General features: G+C 36.2%; 1 protein-coding gene across 7 annotated transcripts in view; it reads left to right on the top strand.

Annotated features, from left to right (window-relative positions):
- The window catches only part of VPS13B (vacuolar protein sorting 13 homolog B), a 1,055,144-nt gene that overhangs the window by 9,736 nt on the left and 1,024,015 nt on the right, over positions 1-21,393 (top strand). For all 7 annotated transcript variants that reach the window (XM_056820764.1, XM_056820763.1, XM_056820760.1 and 4 more), the window contains one exon: positions 944-1,087. In XM_056820764.1, the coding sequence (XP_056676742.1) occupies positions 944-1,087 (144 nt within the window). The remainder of the gene's footprint in view (positions 1-943; positions 1,088-21,393) is intronic.

Below are 21,393 nucleotides of genomic sequence, written 5' to 3'. Positions count from 1 at the left end.
GTCTCCTGTGTATTTGCATTCCAGTCAATTTCTCTTTTTCTCATTTTTGAGAGCATTGCTACCATGGATTGAAGTTTTTTTAATTCTGCCAATTAGTACTGTTCTACAGGCCATAAATTCTGATTTTACAATTCTTCATTTTAAAACCATTCAGGAATATCCTACTGTGGTTCCATGCTGTCTTTAGAAATGGAGGAGCCAGTTGATGGTCATATATTTGGGACTGGCTTACTTTCATTGTAACTTTTAATAATGGCTAAGCATTATCATCAACATTATATCAATACAAATTTTATATATTTTGTGTTCTTTGCTTGTTTCTAGGAAAGAGTTTTGCTGAAGATGAACTGGAAATTTTGGAAAAAGTAATTTCTAACTCATGTCTAATGAGAATTGGCTAGTCAGCAAACACTTATAATTGTTGACAAGACAAGTCAATACATTTGTGACTTATTTTGTACTGTAGTTAAGGGAATTATGCCATATTGTTTGTAAAATTTAAATTAATATTCAGTAACTCCAAATATTATATTTTATGATGTTTATTAATAATCACTTGAAGTAGAAAGAAAATAAACTAAAGGAAAGAGAAGTTCAAACCTAATTATCTAATAAAAAGTAAATCCATGTGTGTTGATTGTCCTGCCTGGCATAAAGCCAGCTTTCCTAGCCACAATCAGGGGAAAAGAGAGAGAGGGCAGAGCTATACTCACAACTTTTATCTCCAAAATATAAGGATGTAATGTGAAAATGAAGATGGGAATCTGGGAAAGAGAGTTTTAGGGAGCAAATCCTAATTACATGTTTTAGACCTTATGAAATAGTTATGCTCACTTTAGGAAATTAATATTTTTAAGGAATATATTTGTATTTTATCATTTTGACTTGGAAATGAAACTACTTAATTTATTAATTAATATTTCTGTGATATTCTGTGTTTTAGGAACTGAAATTACCATTTACTTTTTTAAGTGGACATATTCATGAATTACGAATTCATGTGCCATGGACAAAATTAGGTTCAGAGCCAGTAGTAATCACTATTAATACAATGGAGTGCATCTTGAAACTGAAGGATGGATTACAGGTAAGAAATGTTATATTTCTTGTATTTTAATAATTACTAGTAGTGTAGTGCAGTGGAAGGAGTTCTGCATGTAGAGGACTGATCTGAATTATAGCTCTGCTACTTACCATATTTGTGACCTTTGGCAAGTCATTTAATCTCCTTGGAAGTTTTTTCATTTTGAAAATGTGGGGTTTGGACTAAATGATGATCTCTGACTTTCCAGCTCTAAATCTGTGACCTGAGTATTTACTTTTTCTATAGGATCACTATTATCTAAAATAAAACCCTTATCTAAATAGATCTAATTTTTAAAAACTTCTGACCCATATAAAGAAGGAGGAAAGGGAAGGGAATAAGCATTTATCTACTATATGCCACACACTCTGCTAAGTGATTGTACTAATATTATCTCATTTGATTCATATAACAGTCTTGTGATGTAGGTGCTTCTATTATGCCCATTTAAAGTTGAGGATACTGAGGCAGGCAGAGGTTAAATAATTTGCCCCGGGTTACACAGCTAATAAGTATCTGAGGCTGGATTTAAATTCAGATATTCCTAACTCCAGGCTCATAATTCTGTGCCACCTAGTCTCCTCAGTTTATAATAATCGACATTGCAAATAGGGAAAACTAAACTTCAAATACATTTTCAATACTATTTGAAAAACATTTACTCTAATTTGAGCATAAACTCTCATCCAAGCAATATCTGGTACAGTACTCTGTTTTTAATAGGCATTTAATAAAATTTTCTTGAATAAATGGAGTTTTTTCTGTTTTTCTTATTCATCAAAGTCACTTTCTCTCACAGGTAGTAATGTTCATCTCTTATATAATGTTGTAACTTGCAAGTTACTTGATTTTCACATTGCCAGTGAATATTATTTTAGTCATATTAATATTTTAGTTGTTTTTTAATGAACCTTAATGATTTTCTTTTTGGATGGTGAAGGGTAACATCAAAGCAGACTACATTTTTTCCATTTTCCTCTGGAGGTCAGAATTAAGAGGAATAGTTCAAAATTTTAGTAAGACTGATTTTCTGTTCTTTCTCTGGAGGTAGACATATTCATAGTTATTCTTCAAACAGTATTGCTATTGCTAAATAAAGTATTCTCTTTATTTTGCTCTTCATTATTTCACATTTTTCTAAGTTCAATCTGATCATTATTTCTTATAGTGAAGTAGTGTTTCATCACAATCATGTACCACAGCTTGTTTAGTCATTCCCCAGATGATGAACATCTATCAATTTCTAGTTTTCTGCCACCACAGAGAACTGCTATAAATATTTTAGAACGTGTAGGTTTTTTTCCTTTTCCCTTGATTACTTTGGGAAATAGAACTAGTAGTGGTGTTGCTAGGTCAAAGCTTATACAGTTTTGTAACTCTTTGGGTATAATTCCAGATTATTCTCCAGCATGGCTGGCTCAGTTCACAGTTCCATCCGTAGTGTAGTAGTATCCCCATTTTCCATCCAACATTTGTCATTTTCCCCTTCTGTCATTTGAGCCAATTTGATAGATGTGAGATAGTATCTCAGAGTTTTCATTTTTCTAGTCAATAGTGATTTAGAACATTTTTTCATATGAATATACATAGTTTTGATTTCTTTATCCAAAAACTACCTGGTCATTTTCTTTGACCAGTTATCAGTTGGAAAATAGCTCATGTCCTTACAGATTTGACAGAATTCCCTGCATATTTGAGATATGAGGCCTTTATCTGAGAAATTATTTATAAAAATTTCACCTAATTTTATTTTTCCTGCTAATATTAGCTATATTAGTTTTATTTCTTTACTTAAATCCATTTTAATTTAATGTAATAAAAATAATCTATTTAATATGTCACAATGCTTTCTCTTGTTTATTCATAAATTCTTCTCATCCATAAATCTGATAGATAATATATTCTATGTTATTCTAATTTGCTTATGATATCTCCCTCAGTCATGCATCCATTTTGACCTTATCTTGGTATGTAGTATAAGATATTGGTTTAAACCTATTGCCTAACAATTCTTACCAAATAATAAATTCTTATTTACAAAACTTGAATCTTTACATTTGTCAAACATAAGTTTGCTGTAGTGATTTACTGCAGTGTATTGTATGTCTACTCTGTTCCACTGATCCACCTTCTATTTCTTAGCTATTGCCATATAGTTTTGGTAATTACCACCTTATTATACAGTTTAAGATCTGATACCTGTTCTGTCATCTTGCATGAGGTTATGGTGTCCTGGTATAAGTCTCTTACCATATCTTGTCCTGGTGCATGGTGCATGTCCTCTGTCCTTTTCTAGTCTCTGGGTGATAGATTGCTCCAATCTAAAAGGTTAACCTTTTAGAGATCACATGCCTAAACTGCACCTTCATGCTGCCTGTGAGCCCCTGCATTTGTCCAGAGAGTGGAGGGAGGAATTGCTTGCATTGGTTGGCTGGACAGAGGGGCAGGGCATGTAAAAAATTGTCCTCAGGTGGGGTGGAAAGGGAGAATGGAATAGCCCCCTCTGTGTCACTGGGACACGTGTCACACCTTTACCAACCATGGCTCTAGATGTTCTTCCTTTGTTTTACTTATTCCTTTGTTATTTTTGACCTTTTGTTCTTGCAAATTAATTTTGTTATTATTTTTCCTAGCCTAATAAATTTTTTTTGGTAATTTAATTGGTATTAAGGTTGAATAAATAGATTATATTGGCTCTGCCTACTCATGAATAAGTAACATTTCTTAAATTATTTAAATTTGACCTTATTTTTTAAAAAGTGTTTTATGATTGTGCACAGGTATTTCCTGGGTTTGTTTTGGCAGGTATACTCTCAGGTATTTTATTCTGTCTGTGGTTATTTTAAATGGGGTATTTCTTACTCTCTTCTTACAAGGCTTTGTTGGTGATACATAGAAATCCTGATGATTTGTGTGGGTTTATTTTATATCCCATTGTTTTGCTAAAGTTATTGTTTTAACTAGTTTTTTAGTTGACTCTCTTGGATTTTCCAAGTATATCATCATCTTGTCTGCATAAAAGAAATAGTGGTATTACCTTGATACTGTTCATTCTGATTCCTTCAATTTCTTTTTTTTTCTCCTCTTATTGCTATAGCTAGCATTTCTAATACAGTATTGAATATTATTGATGTTAATGGGCATCCTTGTTTCATTCTTGACCTTATATGGAAGTATTCTAGCTTATCCTCATTATAAATAATGTTTACTAATGGTTTTAGGTAGCTGCTTTATGCAATTTTAAGTAAAAATCTATTTAAAATAATGCTTTAAAGTATTTTTAATAGCTTTAAGGAATTCTAGTTGAGTTTGTACCAAAATTGTGATTTTTCTTTGAAGTTTTGCTTGTAGATATTTTGGAATTCTTTTCTTCTAGATTTGTATCTTTAGCCTCCTTGTCCTCATAATGCCTTTTTAATGGTAGGATTCTTTTTTTGGGGGGGAAGGGGGAGGCAGTTTTCACTCTTTCGGTCTTCCTAGCTTTGTGTTCTTTTAGGACCAGACTCTGGGCACTTCTCTCTGACACATAGTAAGTGCTATATAAATGTTAGCTCATTCTTAATTTTTATCCCTATCCTTATTTTTCTGGAGGGAATATCTGGGTTGATTTTGCTAATGTCTTTGATGGATTATTGAGGGTTGTTTGAGGCATTGATTATTGAGGCAGATCAGATTGTTGTCCCCTGATCTAAGTTTTGTAAGTTCCTGACCAGGGTTTAGGTCTGAGCAATAGGTTTGAGGGCTTTTCACCTTTGGAATATCATTAGACCACTGATAGATTGCCAGCTGAAAGCTGTATTGATTCTGAGTGACAGCACTGTAGGCTCACCTTTGTTCTGAGATGGCTGCTGTGGTTATTCCTCTACAGACTTGAGAACTAGGCTAATGATTGGAATTGAAAAGTCGCTCTGCTTCTGGAATCTGAGCCATACAACTGCTTCTTTTCTAACTACTTTCTTCTCTCAGGACACATACCAGGGCCTGCAATAGCTCCTTACCCTGCATCTACCTTTGGGGTCAGGGTTCACTCCACATCTGTGATCTGGAACTGGGTAGCAAGTGGACAGAGTTGCTAGTTGGAACCTGTTCTGTCATCTTGCATGAGGTTATGGTGTCCTGGTATAAGTCTCTTACCATATCTTGTCCTGGTGCATGGTGCATGCCCTCTGCCCTTTTCTAGTCTCTGGGTGATAGATTGCTCCAAGCAGTCCCTGACTAGACCCATTTTTCACTACCTACATACTTCTCCATCCCTCTCTATTTGCTGATCTTTGCCAGAAAACTACTCATTATGACTTTTATTTGGATTACCCCATTAGGATTGGGGCAAGTGTGTTTGGAGGAATTTTAGAGTGAAGAGTATGGGGACTTCCTCCATCTTCTGAGTCATCTTTGTTCCCTTCCCACCTTAGCTTTTAAATAGTTTGCATATACCACTGGGTATTATTAGCTGAGCTTAAGGAAGACTCTGGTTTACTTTTTGTTGTTGATAGCATGCCCTCTTTTCTTTCATGAGGTTCTTAATATGAATTGGTATCAACACCAGAGGTCTTCATGTGGAAAAGAGATAATAAAACAAAAATGAAGACTGACCTTGATCTTGAGGAGCTTATATTCTGATTGAGGGATACACCACTTTTAGATATACAGGGAGTGGAACTTTTGGAGAGTTACCCTTGGAGAGTAAGTTGACACATCCAAGAACAGTGATCTAGTTGATCCTAGTCATAAAGAGAAAGAGGAAAGTATTGTGGATGGACTATGGAGGAGAGGAATGGAGAAAGATGAAAATCATCAATTAAGGCATTGGGGATAACCTCTTGTTGGTATATATTCTTTGCTTATGGGTAGGAATAGATTATTTTAAGTTGCCTTCAAAATCTTGGATTCTGTGATTTTATGATTGTTCTTTAATATAGGAAGAGCAATATGTTGGTTTCCATATATAGGTCATGATAAATGCTTATATAAAATTATTGTAGAATGAAAAAAGAGGTACATATAGTCATTTCTCCACATTCTTGGGTTTCACATTCATGGTGTTATTTATTTGTGGATTGGCCATTTATAATTAAATTAGAATTTTTGTAGATTTATGGTGTACTTGAGAAATTTACAGACAATGTGCAGACTTGTGTAAGGAAAGAAAACTACAACAGATTAGTCATCCATGCGTAAATACTGTATATTATTAATCTACTTTTATAATTTACTATCATGAGTGTACATGAATAAATTTGTAATTAACAATTAAATTTTGTTAAAAGTTTCAAAGCACTGAGGAATTATGGGCTATGCTTTCTCTTTGGGAATGTCATTTCTTTTCTCTACCATCCAGACTCAGTCTTGTGATTTTCTCCAATTGTGATCTTTGTATCTTGTGCTTTTCATAAAAGGAAATTGGTGAAGCATTGGTAGCTGTGAAAATTCTGCATAGTGTTTGATATTCTAATTTCTCTCATGTAGAAACTGCAACTTTTTTATGGGTACAGTGTGTTGTTTTACTTGTGTTGTGTTAAATAGCATAAGAATTATTAAAAATAAAGATTTGGATTGGGGCCTAGAGTTATTAGTGGTTTTTACATTCAAAGGAATTCTTTTCCTTTAACCCTTTCGATAAATTTATAGCTGTTTTTTCTTATTTTTCTTTTGTCTTCATTTGAAATCTGAGAATAGGCTAACCATAATCTTTTTAAAATTCAGTTGTGTCTGTAGAAAAATTTTTTGGGAGGTGTGACAAGGAAATCACTTTAAAAGACTGATATATATTAATTTAAGGTCGCCAAGGAATTCAGCTATGTAATTCCTAAATGAAAACTCAAGTCAGCCGTCAACCTTTTATAGAGTTTAATTTCAAACAGGAGGAAGAAAGGAATTAGAGATAGATAGATAGAGAGAGAGAGAGAAAGGGGAGAGAAGGGAATAGGGCTTAAATACCCCTTCTGTTTAGGCTGGGCCAAAAGGCCCAAGCCCTTAGATAGCTGGGGCAAAGAAAGGAGATCAGTCCCTATCACTCACGTGACCAAAATGGAGAAACAGTCTCACAGGCCTCCACCTCCAGCTTCCTTTAGAGCAAGCTTCTCAGAGCACCTTTCCAACCACTCAGAGCCAAAACTCTCCAACCACCCCCCAGTCCTCAGACCCCTCTATCTTTAAGGACACCATCCAAGTTCCCTCCCCTCAGTTCTCACATCTACCAATCACTGTCCATCATTTTCCCTGTGCCAATGGTGGCTCTAGCTTAACCCAGGACCGCCCAGAAGTCTGTGGCTTTGCACATGTCTGTTGAAGGTCATATTCTCAAATAATTAAATTTTGATCTTTTGCTACAGCCCTTCCTAAATCCTGTTACCCTGAGTAGGGTTGAGATTGGAATAATTAAATTTTGATCTATGCTGCAGCCCTTCCTAAATCCTGTTAGGACTGAGTAGGGTGGAGATTGCAATTTCCAAGACCTGGTTCTGTCATTCCAAGTATCTCCATTGTATCAATTCTAAAATCAATCATGACTCAAAGAAATTCCTGTTCTATGCTTAAGCATAGGTCAAAGCCCTTTCCATTGTTCAGCAAAAGGTTTCTGTCCTAAAATAATCTTAAGAAGGGAGGAGGAGGAACCTCCCATGCCAATGGGGTTCACATTCCAATAGAGTTCCCACTCTCAATAGGAAATTTTTCAAGTATGAAATTTCCCAATGGTGAAATTTCCAACATTTATAAGTCTAAGAAATTTTAAGGTTTACAGAGGAGTGGATTTTTTGAGACTAAGGGACGTTTTTAGTACAACATTTTCTAAAATGTCTATAGTTCTGTTTGGTACTAATAGTGGTGCTTACTGCTGGATCATAGTATAAGTTGGTGGTATTTGATTTTTGGCACCTAGATTATGAATTTTTAATCAAAGACATTTTTTAATCAAGATAAAAGTTTATATAGAGAAAAATAAATGTAAATGTTTTAGTTCATGACCCAGAAACTCTCATTTTTCTTTATTATTTCTTTTCTATTCTCACTCACATTTATTGAACCACTCTTATTCCCAGAGACATAAATGTTGATTTATCATAACGCTTATCTGTTAGGAAACAAAGTAATAAATGTCAAAGTACTTGAATATTGTTTCTAGTTTCTGTCATCATAATATTAATATACAATGAACATCTTAGCTTTTTTGTATAATCTTAACTTACCGTAGTTTTTTAGAGGATGCTCTTCCAGATTTATATGAATTCATGAGTGAAGTTAAAAGGAGAATGCTTATTTTCATGAATAAAATAATTTTGATGTAATTGAAATATATAGCTTTGGGTATTGCAAAATTGTCTAGGGTCATTATTGAACTGTTCTAATTCTTACATTTAAAATAGGTAGTGTCTGAGTTTTACATTTATTTCTGATCTTTCTTTTTTATGTAAATCTTTTATTTCAATCCTGCATTTTAAAATTTAAGTTAGGTTTTACAATTTCTAGATATAAACTGGCAAGTGGTATGTTCCTGTGGAAATTTCATAATTTACTCACTGGGATTTAAATTTTTGGCAACATGATTTGGAAATCTGTAAATAATTATATTGAATTTTTACATTAAATTTATATTCTGTAATATTTAAATCATTCTTAATGAGAATCAATCTATTCCTAGAATTTAGAAATTTATTTTTTGGAAAAAATCTGGACTTGGTTATGCCACCCATGCCGTGCTTCATAGTTTAAAAAAAAAACAAAAAACCCAGACTAAGTATTTTTTCAATGAGAAGGTGGAAGTTTCAAGGCCAGATGTCCCATAAGAAACACATTTTAAAAGAAGCAAATTACAACTAATTATAGAGGCTGCAGAAAAAGATTCGTAACACATGACTTTGTGCAACCCAGAACTAATAATATTTGATATTGAACCATGCAGATGGCTACTGCTGGAATGATCAGATTTCCTGCTTGCATGGTATTTGAAACTTGAATTTTCTGGTGCATACAGCAAAAGGTCAAGTGTCATGAATGTAAAGACTCCCCAAACAAGTATTTGTTACAGATGTTTAAGATTCTGGAATAGAAAGGATTTTTTTGAAAATTACAATTGACATTTGGACAAATTATTCAATGACATAAATAGCCTTAGAGAGCAATACTTGTGTTTGTGCCAGTGATAGTCTCTATCTTTGAGCAATAACAACAGTGTTGATGTGAACGCTTTTTGTTAATCTCTTTTGCTATTCTTTTTTTTTTTTAAACCCTTACCTTCTGCCTGGACCCATTCCAAGGCAGAAGGTAAGGGTTTAAAAAAGAAAAAGAATGTATAGATTAAAATTTTGGGGAAGCTGAGGCAGGTAGAAATTAGTTTCTGCATGGTGTATTATATTTTTAGAGTTTTATTAAAGGTTGAGAATTTAAGAAAAATACAAGTAAGAAAGGCATGTGCTAGGTGGGCTGAAAGGCCCAATTCAATTTCACTCACATCATGAGATGCGTCTGCTTGCCAGCGGAGACAGGAAGAGAAGAGCCCCTGCTGTGGGTGGAGACCCTTTAAATAATGATTTTGCTCTCGGCCCAGGTGAGAATTCAGTGAGATTACAAAGCATTTTGGGGAAGTGGAGCAAGGACTTCTGGGGATTGAAGTCTTGGATTTGAGTCCATTTTTACACTAGGCAATGGGGGTCAAATGACTTGCCCAGGAACACACAGCTGGGAAGTGTCTGAGGCTAGATTTGAACCTAGGACCTCCCGTCTCTAGGCTTGACTCTCAATCCACTGAGCCACCCAGCTGTCCCTTCTTTTGCTATTCTTAACAAAAAAGAATAGCTTTTTTTGTCACTCATTTTGCATTTACAGCTCAAATAGACTTTGTTGGTCTAGTAATTTAACAAATTTTATCATTAAATTTGGAATCATATAAACTAATAAAAGACTTCTTTTCCTTTGTATGTTGAATTGGGGTAGAATTGTAGGAAAAATGAAGGTGATCTGTAGAGATGAATTTACAAAAAGGTATGGAAATATTTTAACTGGTGTTGTAAAATAATATTTTGAAAAGCCTGAAGTAGAATGTTATTTCAAATAAAAATACCATTACTAAAATGTAATATTACTATACTATCTTTAATTCAACTCAATATTTATTGGAAAGTTATTGTGCCAATCACTGTGGGGCATATAAAGATGAATACGACTTTTTGGCTTTCAGAAGCTTACAGTCTGTTTGAGGGAGGGGAGCTAATACATCTGACTAAATTGGCTTCTGAAGTTTTTTTTTTATCAGATTTCTAGATTCTGGGAATTTAAACAGTCAAAATAATATCTGAATATCAGAAGTTTTTTAGGTTATAATTAATCCACTATATTTATGAAGTTATTATTTATCCAGAGGAAGTACCTGTGGTGAGGATAACCCAAAAATATTGGAGAGTGAATCTTTTAAAATTCGTGGAGACATAGTGTGATAGATAAAAATCTGGCCACCAAATTATGAAACTCTACATTCAAGTTTAGATCTTGATACATGATGGCTCTGTGACCCCTAGGCATGTCATTTAATCTTTCATGCCCCAATTAATTAGCTAGGACTTTAAGTTGAGTACAAGCAAATTTGCATGAATACAGGTAATTTTCACATCCGAAGTTCCTTGTACTAATGAAATTGTAGGTCATTAATAAAAAAGAAAAGGCAAACATTCTGGGGTCAAGGTGGTCTCATGTTAAATAGGTCTTGGAGTTAGAAAACCTATTTGAATTCTCTCTCTTCCTTTCCCAAGTCACCCAAGTGATTTAGACTATCTGAGTCCTGTCAGTATTATGTTCTTTAGGAGATGCTCAAATGAGATCATGTATGTAGATGTGCTTTTAAATTCCTAGTAACATCTAACTTTAGTGCCTTCCTTATGAGATGTCCTTTAGTTTATGTTATATGTGTGTGTATATATATATATATAAAAGTATATATATGTGTGTGTGTATATATAAAAGTATATACATACACACAGACACATATACACATCTTGTTTGTATATAATTGTTTGTGTGTTGCTTCCCTGATAGACTATGAACTCTGTGAGAATAAAGAGCGTTTTCTCTTTGTATCCTCAGGGCCTAGCACAGTTTCTGGCTTATAGTATTCATTCATTGAATATTTATTAGGTGCCTACTGTGTGCCAGGCACTGTGTTAAGAGCTAGTGATACAAAGAGAGACCAAAGACAAGTTTCCTTGATGATTATAAACTAATAGGGGAGATAAGTAAACAGCTATGTACACACAGGACCTATCCAGAATAAATAAGAAGTCATTAATAAAGGCAAGGCACTAGAATTAAGAGGAATTGGGATTTTAGGAGTGAGAACTTTAGCCGGAACTCCAAGGGAGCCTGGGAAACCAGGAGGCTGTCATGAGGAGAAAGAGCATTCCAGGCATCAGGGACAGCCATTGAAAATGTCCAGAGCCTAAAGGTGGAATGTCTTGTTTGAAAAAGAGGCATTGGATTAAAGAGTAAATATGAGTTATGGAAGTTAAATTGTAAGAAGGCAGGGAACATCTTGGGGAGAGGGGCTAGGTTATGAAGAACTTTTAATCCAAACAGGATGTTTTATTTGATCCTGGATAAAATAATTAGGGAGCAACTAGAATTTGATATGATGGTGACATAGTTGGACCAGCACTTTAGGAAAACTACATTACTGGCAGAATGGAATGTGGATGGGATTGGGAAGAAACCTGTGACAGGCAGACTCTCTAGCAGGCTATTTACAAGCTGTGAAATGTACAAGGAGCCTGTACCAGGGTGGTGGCAATATCTGGAGAGAGAAGGGAGAATGTTTGAGAAATGTTGCAAAAGTGAAATTGCAACAGATTGGATATAGGGTGGTGGAGTATTGAAAAATAGTGAGTCAAAGATGATACCCAGATTGTGAACCTGAATATCCCCCAAGGGGGATGCCGGTTCTCTCAATACTAGGGGAATTTTGAAGGCTGGAGGATTTGGAGAGAAAGATAGAGTTCAGTTATGGACTTGTTGAGTTTAAGATATCTACAGGAAATCTAGTTTGAGATTCCTCAAAGGCATTTGGAGTTTGGAGGTCAGCATGGAGCCTAGAGCAGGCTAAGCATATTTGAGAATCATCAGCCTAGAGATTATACTAAATATGTAGGAGCTGATGAGATCACTAAGCTGTATAGAGGGAGAAGAGGGCCCAGACAGAACCAGGAGAGACACAGATGGTCACTGGGTATGGCCTAGATGAAGGTCCAGAAAAAGAGACTGAGAAGAATCACTTAGATAAGTAAGAGGGTAACCAGGAGAGAGTGGTGTTCCAAAAACCTAGAGAGAAGAGAGTGTTAAGGTGAAGAGGGTGACCAAAAGTGTCAGGCTTCAGAGAGGTCAAGAAAATGAGGATTGAGAAAAAACAATTGAATTTGGCAATTTAGAGATCATTGGTAACTTTGGAGAGAGCATTTTGGTTGAATGATGAGGTTGGAACTCTGATTATTGGGAGCAAAGAAGTAAGAGAAGAGAAATTAGAGGTATATGTAGCAGATTCTGAACAAGTTTCCTCTGCTCATACTTTTTCCTCTATGCAAGAATTCTTCACCCCAGTTTCTCCCTTTATGATCTATTTTTTTTGAAATGCTGGTCTTTATTTTCCTGCTGAAAAGCTACTTTTTTCTAATACCTCCAATTAATTGAACATTTTATTAAGTATCTATTATGTGTCACATACTGTGCTAGGGACTGGAAATATAAGTATGAAAACTGAAATTGTACTTACACTCAAAAAGCTTGCTTTCTAATAGTAAGGATCTTTCATTCCTTAGACATAATGTAGTTATTTATACTTTTCATGGGGGTTGGGGGGGTATGGGATGTTCAGGAAGGAACAACATCTCTGGTGTGAGGATTTACCAAGTACCTTTCAGGTCTGCTCATCTACCTTTGATGTTCTCCTTTTATCCAAACCCTGACCTGTGACTCCAAGAAGCTGTAGCATGTACAGAAGCCCTGGTAAAACCAACTTGGCAGATGGGCTAACATAAGTTTTTCTAAGTTACCATTTGGTGACTTATAATGTAGTGGAAAATCCTCAGATCTCCCCCTTGAGGGGATTCCCTTATGCTCTAAGGACTGGCTTTGCAAAGCTGAGATACCTAGGAGCTTATTACAAATAGGGTGATTAATAGCTCCTCCTTCCCCTGCACTTGCTAGAATAAAACATTTGTTCCACTTCTAACAAATCCCTGATGGATGTCTGTCCTTGCCTATGTTCTGATGCTCATACTTACCCATCATGTTTGTGTTCATAACCCATGGAAACTCTTGTGTATGTATCATGTAACCCATGGAAACCCTCCCCAATTGATAGTGTATAAAATATTCAGAGTTCCTTTCCTCGGTGCCCAACCCTTAGAGGAATGATCCATGGCTGGGTCTGTACGTGCATACATAATAAACCTCCTTCCTTCCTTTCTTTTGAGTGACAGTTGTGGTTTCCTGCATGGATAAACTGAAAATTCCTCATCAAAGAGAATGGCTATCCCAAATATGGGAAGACTTTCCCCAGCAGAATGGGTAGATGAGAACAATTTGTTACAAGATATGAAAGTGACTGAAATAGGTTCTGTGGAATTTAGAGCTTGGTCAGACATCTTAGGACCAATGTCCTCTGCTGCTTCCTGGACCATCATCAGTCATCCTGACTTTTGTCTTGCAACTGGAATATGATGACTTTGGAAGAGGGAGGGAGCCTGATGCCCTAGTACAACTCTGACTCATTGAATTCCAATTCATTCAGGGGTCAAGACATCACCCCATGATGCCATTGGTCCTCTTTGTAAACAGAAGAGGAACAACAGTACTCAAGACATTTAGCAACAAAAGGCAGAAGAGATTGAGGATGATAGTGGCAATGAAAGGAACAAGTAAAATTTTTTAAGGATGGGGAGACATGGGCATGTATCCATATAGTAGGGAATGAACTAGTAGAATGAAAGGAATTGAAGATAAGTGAGAGCAGATGACAGAGGGGACATTCTGCTGGAAGAGGCACTTAAATGTTAGGTGACTGACTTTCCTCTGTGTGCAAAGTGGGGTCAATATGTTAGCTATTTCACAGGGATGTTGTGATGAGTTATGTGATGATGCTATATGTGAAGTGGTCTACAAACCATTGTATAAATTAATTCTCATCATTCTCCTAATAAAAAATAAGCTATCTGGCCAATTTTTATCTATTTAATATAACTGGCTCTTGAATGCATTAGTATAACTGAAATCTGGGATGAAGTTGGAACTGACTATTGTAACAGTTAAAATTTAGGGGAGACGGGGAGACTGAGGCATCTGAGGTAGGTAGAAATTAGTTTCTCTCTGCAAGGAGTATTATAATTTTTTAGAGGTTTATTAAAGGTTAAAGATTAAAGAATATACAAGTAAGAAACATGTGCCTAGGCCAGAGGCCTAGACAAAATAACCTCACATCACGCAAGAGATGTGCCTGCTCCAAAACGGAAGTCCAAAAAGAGCCAAGAGAGAGCCCTCTCAAAAGCCTTTGAATCAGCTTAAATACCTTCTCGATCTTGGCCCAGGTGAGATTACAAAGCATTCTGGGGAAGTGGAGCAAAGGCTCGTGGGGATTGTAGTCCTGTATTCGAGTCTATTTTTTTACATTCCCCATATGATCATTTTTGGAAAAATTAATTTTCCCCCAAAAGGATCATAAAAACATAATAAACTTAAAAGATTACAATAGTGTGAGGATAAGAGAAAAAAGAATAAAACCAATAATTGCTGAACACATTGACAAAAAACCGTTAGGGGGCAGTCCCCTTTGGCATAAAAGTATACATACAAATAAATGTTTAATCAACCACACCCAAAGTTCAATTTTGTGCAACTTGTGGTCTGGAGGCTTCTTCATGGTGGCTTCTCCAACAGTTCAGTTCTGGGTTCAGAGAGGTAGCATCTTCTTTACCTAAAATTCTTCTCAAAAGGAATTTAAACTTTGCAATTTAAATAATGATATTTTTTTACATTCCCCCGTGTTGTGGGTGATTGAAAGATTCAGAATCAGTTAGGGATGCATGGCTGAGGTATGAGGTATATGAATCAATTGGCAAGAGATATTAAAAATACATCAGAAAATCCAAAAGAAAAGAAAAATTTCTGGATGAAAATATAGACTATCAAAGTCTTATGTGTAAAAATTCCAAGTAGAAGAAAAATAAATCTATAACAGGTCCTTCAATCAGGGCCCAATCAAAATGATCTAAGTAATGATGCATTTACCCAGTCAGTGCCAGGACTACAGAAAGGTACCACACTATGAGAGGCAGAAAAGAAAGGGACCAGATTATAGGAGCCAAGTAGGAGCCAAGGTTTTGGGGATACTCGTCTGTGAGTATTTTCAGGGTGAGTGTGGATACAAGGAAAGCCTATGTCTTAACACATGTTAAGCATAGTAACCTTGAGTCTTCACACTAGGTTCAAGACCTTTGTATTGGCTTAGAAGTGCATCAATCCATCCTAGATTGGCCTTTTTTGGCTCTGTGCAATGGCTCTTGTGTGTATATCTTCTGGAATCAGATAGAATCATTAAGCAAAGTCCCACAATTTATTTAAATAATTAGTGGCATCATTTTTATAGTCACAAGCTTTTTGGGCATGCTCTGACAAATGTATCTTACACTTGTAGTACTGAAAAATCAAAAGGTTAAAGAAAATCTTAATGCTGGTGACATGTGCTTCAAATATAAAAAGGAGAGAAAAAATAATAAACAACAAACTGAAAAAGTATATTGCACATGCAAGAAAAATATAATAATAAAAGAGCTTTAAAAATTCAAAAATATAGCTTATAATCATTGACACTCTGTGTCAGTTAAGAAAATATAAAATACACGGCTTTCTCATCAAAAAATGAGATCCATTTCCTCTTTGTATCTGGCCATGATCACTGTGAGTAGAAGGCAAATGAATTGAACAAGGTTAACAATTTTTTCATCTTCAAAAATACAGGAGTACAACTATGTAGTTACCAAAATCCCCAAAATTTCTCAATAGCCCAATTAATTACAATAGCAAACAAACACACTTTCATATTTCACATAAGTTGCTGTATGACATTTTTAAAACCTATGAATTGATGGACATTTGTCACATTTACAAACACAGCAATCCTTCAACCTTGGTATTTAAACATATTTTTTAAAACAAAGTAAAACTCATCTTGGGTTTAGAACATAATCAAGAAATCTAGATATCATTCTGGTGGAAGTAAAATAGTGAGCTGAAGAGCATAAATAAAGGGGTGCTCCTTTTTCTTGGAGACTTATAGGGATACAAATGCCCTGAGATTAACTGCCCAACTTCCATTCACATGTGGGAAGGTTGGGGGTTTATAAAATGTATTTCACTTCAGCTAATGGGCCTTACCTTGTGGTAGGGGCAGGCAAAAATAACCAGATTGTTAAAAAAAATTCCAAAAATCATATTTAAAAAACCCTTAAAATCAAATCATTTGAGGTATTTAGCACATTAAAATTCCAAAGGTTGTTAATACAATTATAACCATTTCTGAAGTCCATCTATCCTCAGCATAATAGAAAAAAGCGTTTTTTTTTCATATATGGGCTTATTCACAATAATATTTGTTCAACATAGTTATAGGGGAAAAACAACAGAATTTCAAAACTCAGTACATTCAAAATAAATTCAATCAACCTTCAGTTCAAGCAGAATAATATTGAATCCAGTAATATATGAACTTAAAATCACAAAGTTAAACCTTAAACAAAAAATGCAGTAGAATACAGAGATTTTTATAAACCATTGGAGTTTGAAATGCCTTAGAATATAGCCTTTAGTCTCTTCAAAGTTCCTTGGGTTTTTTTTTTGTTTGTTTGTTTTTAATTATCCATTTAAATGTCTATTGTCCAAAGGTAGAGTAGTAAAGGCTAGGCAATGGGGTTTGAGCGTTATGCTCGGGGCCCTACAGCTGAAGAGTATCTGAGGCCAGATTTTAACCCAGGACCATGCTCTCAGTTCCCTGAGCCACCCATTTTCAAATTCAAAGTTGAATCTTTGGGCTGAATGTTTCTTCTGGCACGCAGGTGAAATCAATGAAATTACCAGAACAGTCAAAAATCCTTTTAAACAGCCCATTGCTTTTTAAGTTTCTGTTTGAAAAAATCTGTTTCTTCTCCTCTCCCTTTTCTCTCTCCCCTGATATGATCCCCTTGTGGCCAATACCCCCATCCACGTGGAGGCTTAGCCTAAAGGAAAATTACCCGTTCTCCTTTCCCTCTCGTCTCTCCCCTCCGCCCACGTGGCCAATACTGTTACCAGCTGGTCGCAATGAGTCCTCAGCAATCTGCTCCAAGGATCTGGGTGATGAGCCGGCTGGGTCGGAGGCCAGATGGGTGAGAGACAGACCGCCGGGGTGGGTCGGGCCGGGAGCTGGAGCACAGCTCAGGCACCAGGTGAGAGGCCAGGAGCAGAAGCAGGAGCCGGAGAGGGCCGCAGGCAGGAGCTGATCAAGATGGTTTTCTAAAGAGCATCTCGGAGAACCTTGGCTTTAAAAAAAATTCTCTAGGCTAAAACAATTTTGAGAAGTTCCCATCCAATCTAGTGGTCGCCATCTGTAACAGTTAAAATTTAGGGGAGATGGGGAGACTGAGGCAGGTAGAAATTAGTTTCTCTCTGCAAGAAGTAGTATATTTTTTAGAGGTTTATTAAAGGTTAAAGATTAAAGAATATACAAGTAAGAAACATGTGCCTAGGCCAGAGGCCTAGACAAAATAACCTCACATCACGCAAGAGACACGCCTGCTCCAAAACGCAAGTCTACAAAGAGCCAAGAGAGAGTGCCTCTCAAAAGCCTTTGAATCAGCTTAAATACCTTCTCGATCTTGGCCCAGGTGAGATTACAAGGCATTCTGGGGAAGTGGAGCAAAGGCTCGTGGGGATTGTAGTCCTGTATTCGAGTCTATGTTTTACAGCTTTTATCTTCTGATGTCTCTTTCTCTGGATAAATCAAGGTCCATATATGTATTCCCTACGTCAATAAGTCTGTCCATAAACTGGGAGGGTGTTTCATCAATATGTTGTCGGGTTTTTTCAAATTTTGACCATTTTTCAGGTCTATCAGAGCAAGCTCTCATGGCTGTCAATAATGCTTCTCTGGCCTGGTTTAGTTTTGGGTAATCTAATTCAACATTGGGGTTCCAATGTGGATCTTAAGTTGGCCAATAATGTCCTCTTTTACCTCGTTTTTGATTAGCCAGAGAGATGATTTTATTTTTTTCTCTCTTTGTTAATAATTCTTCTAATATATTCTCAACATCCAACCAAGTGGGGTCAAAAGTTCTGAATATGTTCTCTAATTTTTTTATAATTAATATTGGTTCATCCTCAAATGATGGCATATCTTCCTTCAATTTTTTTTAAATCCTCAGGGGTAAAAGGTGTATGATATCTTACAGATATTAAGTTTCCATTTTTATTAAAAGTGGGTACTTCCCTTAAAGGAAATAAACTTTCTAAATTATTTGGTACTCCTGTTTCTAGACTTCTTGATCCATTTTCAGTTGGGTAAGTCTGAGACATAGAAGAGTTGGGCACATTAAAAGGAAGGGTTTGTTGTTGTCCCATTGTGCCAGAAAATTCAGAGGTAGGGTGTGTACTTAGAGTTGATTGTGTTGGGTTGGAAGGATGGGTGGGGTGTGTACTCAGAGTTGATTGATTAGAGTTAGAGTTTTCTGAGGCCAAGGGGGCAGGGGGAGGGGTGGGTTCGTTAAGAGGGTTATTGTCCATAGCAGGGTGGGACAGAGATTCTGATATTGTTCTTAACTCTCTGTTAATGCTTCTTATAAAAGTTACAATCTCTCCCTGACCTTCCTCTATAAGGTCCTGTCTAGTATTTAGTTTTTCCATTTGTTGAATATGAGAGGGAGCAATTGGTTGGTTTGACTGAGAATTTAGTTCTTTTTTTTTTTTTAAATATATTTTATTTGATCATTTCCAAGCATTATTCGTTAAAGACATAGATCATTTTCTTTTCCTCCCCCCCCACCCCCCATAGCCGACGCGTAAGTCCACTGGGCATTAGATGTTTTCTTGATTTGAACCCATTGCTTTGTTGATAGTATTTGCATTAGAGTGTTCATTTAGAGTCTATCCTCTGTCATGTCCCCTCAACCTCTGTATTCAGGCAGTTGCTTTTTCTCGGTGTTTCCACTCCCATAGTTTATCCTTTGCTTATGAATGGTGTTTTTTTCTCCTGGATCCCTGTAAGTTGTTCAGGGACATTACACCGCCACTAATGGAGAAGTCCATTACGTTCGATTATACCACAGTGTATTAGTCTCTGTGTACAATGTTCTCCTGGTTCTGCTCCTCTCGCTCTGAGAATTTAGTTCTTCAAGGAAATACAATATTAAAATTACAACAATCAAAAACTCAAGGGAAAGTAGTATGTTGATTAGATTTTGCCATAAGTTCCATGTGATGAGCCCTTTCAGAGAGACAAGGAGTTCTGTATTTATAAGATTGGTCATGGGGCTGATGAGCCAGCTGCTAAGTAAGCTGCAGACCAATGCTTGTACTAAGAAAAGAACAAAGTATTTACTGAAACTCCAGTTGTTAACTAAGTTCTGAACTGTCTGTGTCTGAACTGTCTGTGACTCCATATTTCTAAAGTAAAAACGTGGGAAGCAGGACAAGGCCAAAAAGTTTTCCCAGGTTTTTCTAATCCTAATTTAGGCAATTGCTAGCCAAGACCTTAGGGCCCTGTTGTTAAGATCTAAAACAGCTTAAATTAAGAAGAATCAAAAAGGTTTTTTACTCATCCATTCTTGCAGCTTTAAATTGAAGTCAAGTTAAAACAGAAAACAAAACTGACTGATAGACAAGTAATAAGGCAAAGAGATAAAGGAAAGAGATTTCACAGAAGTCTTTTGAGGGTTTCTCACCAACTTCGTAAGGTCGCCATAAACTGTGAGATTTAAAATGGTTCAGGTCTTAAACTGTAGTGATTAAAATAGTGGAAGATATGAATTGTGATAGATATAAGAGAGGGTGAGTAAATTAGACCGCAGAAATATGTTTCACTACAGTCTCTTGGGTTTTAAAATTAAATATAAGGTGGTCGCCAGGGAAATATTCTCAATTATTCAAATACCCAAGTCAATTGGGTTTTATAGAGATTTTAATTAACAATACAATGAGTAATCAAAGAAAGAGAGGGAGAGTAAGAAAGGAATAAGTATGAAGGGCCTCAAGCCAATATGGCCTAGACTTAAAAGAGAAATCAGTCAGTTTTTTAACACTCACCACAAGGTCTGACTAAACAAGGATTCTAGTAACACCAGGCCAGCGTCCTTCCTCAAAGAGTCTTCCAGCCAGAGATTGTTTCAAAGGGCCTCTCTCAAGAGCCTCCAGAGCTCCTACCCCAGAGAGACAGAGCCCCTCAGAGGAGCTCCTCAAAGAACTCTCCTTCAGGATGAGAGTCAGAAATCGAGATCCCTGAATGAGTCTTCTCAAAATGAGCTCCCTCAGAATCACCCCAGCTCTTCTCTGAGCTCTTATTTTTAAGGGCAAAATCTCCTATGTCACCTCCCCTAAGTCCTTACATCTACCAATCACTGTAGATGTTTCTAAAGGACTGTCCATTTTGAATTCACAGCTGAGTAATTTTAATCTCTTTAGTAAGTCAGAAAAAAATGCTGCTGTGTCAACAAATTTCATTAAGAAAAACCTCTGAATAAGTTATCACCCTTTTAGGTTTAAATAGTTTACAAGTTGCCCCACCTTTATAGGTACTTAGTATCCCATTGTGTCAATTCTAAAATAATCATGACTCAAAGAACTTCCTGTCCCTTCCATAAGCATGGATCAAAGCACTTTCATTGTTCTCAAGGAGCTCTCTGTCCTAAAGCAGTCTTAAGTAGGGTGGAGTAGGGATATTCCCAAGGCAAGGAGCCCTCACATTCAAGTAGAATTCTCACGATCTGCTAGGGAATTTTTTTAAGTAGAAGATTCCCCAATGGGGGAAACCCCTAACATTCATAAGTCTGAGAAATTTTGAGGTTTACATAGATCAATTTCCATTTGCACCATTCTAGACTCTTTCCATTTCTGTGTTAACTAGGTAGCATTACAGAGTCATATACTCAAATGTCTGGGTCATTTCAGCAATCCTTGTACTCTTCTGTTGTTAATTTCCTATTTATTTCCTGCAGTAGCTATTCTATTCTACTCAAGTCCCCAAACCCTTTCCAGGACATTTTCATTCTGCTAATAATGTCTTACCTATTTTCCTGAGATCAGCGATATTA

The sequence above is a fragment of the Monodelphis domestica genome, chromosome 3 (assembly GCF_027887165.1).
Source record: "Monodelphis domestica isolate mMonDom1 chromosome 3, mMonDom1.pri, whole genome shotgun sequence".
NCBI classification, from domain to species: Eukaryota; Metazoa; Chordata; class Mammalia; order Didelphimorphia; family Didelphidae; genus Monodelphis; species Monodelphis domestica.
The sequence above is the reverse complement of the archived record's forward strand: the minus strand, read 5'-3'. Positions and strand labels throughout refer to the sequence as shown.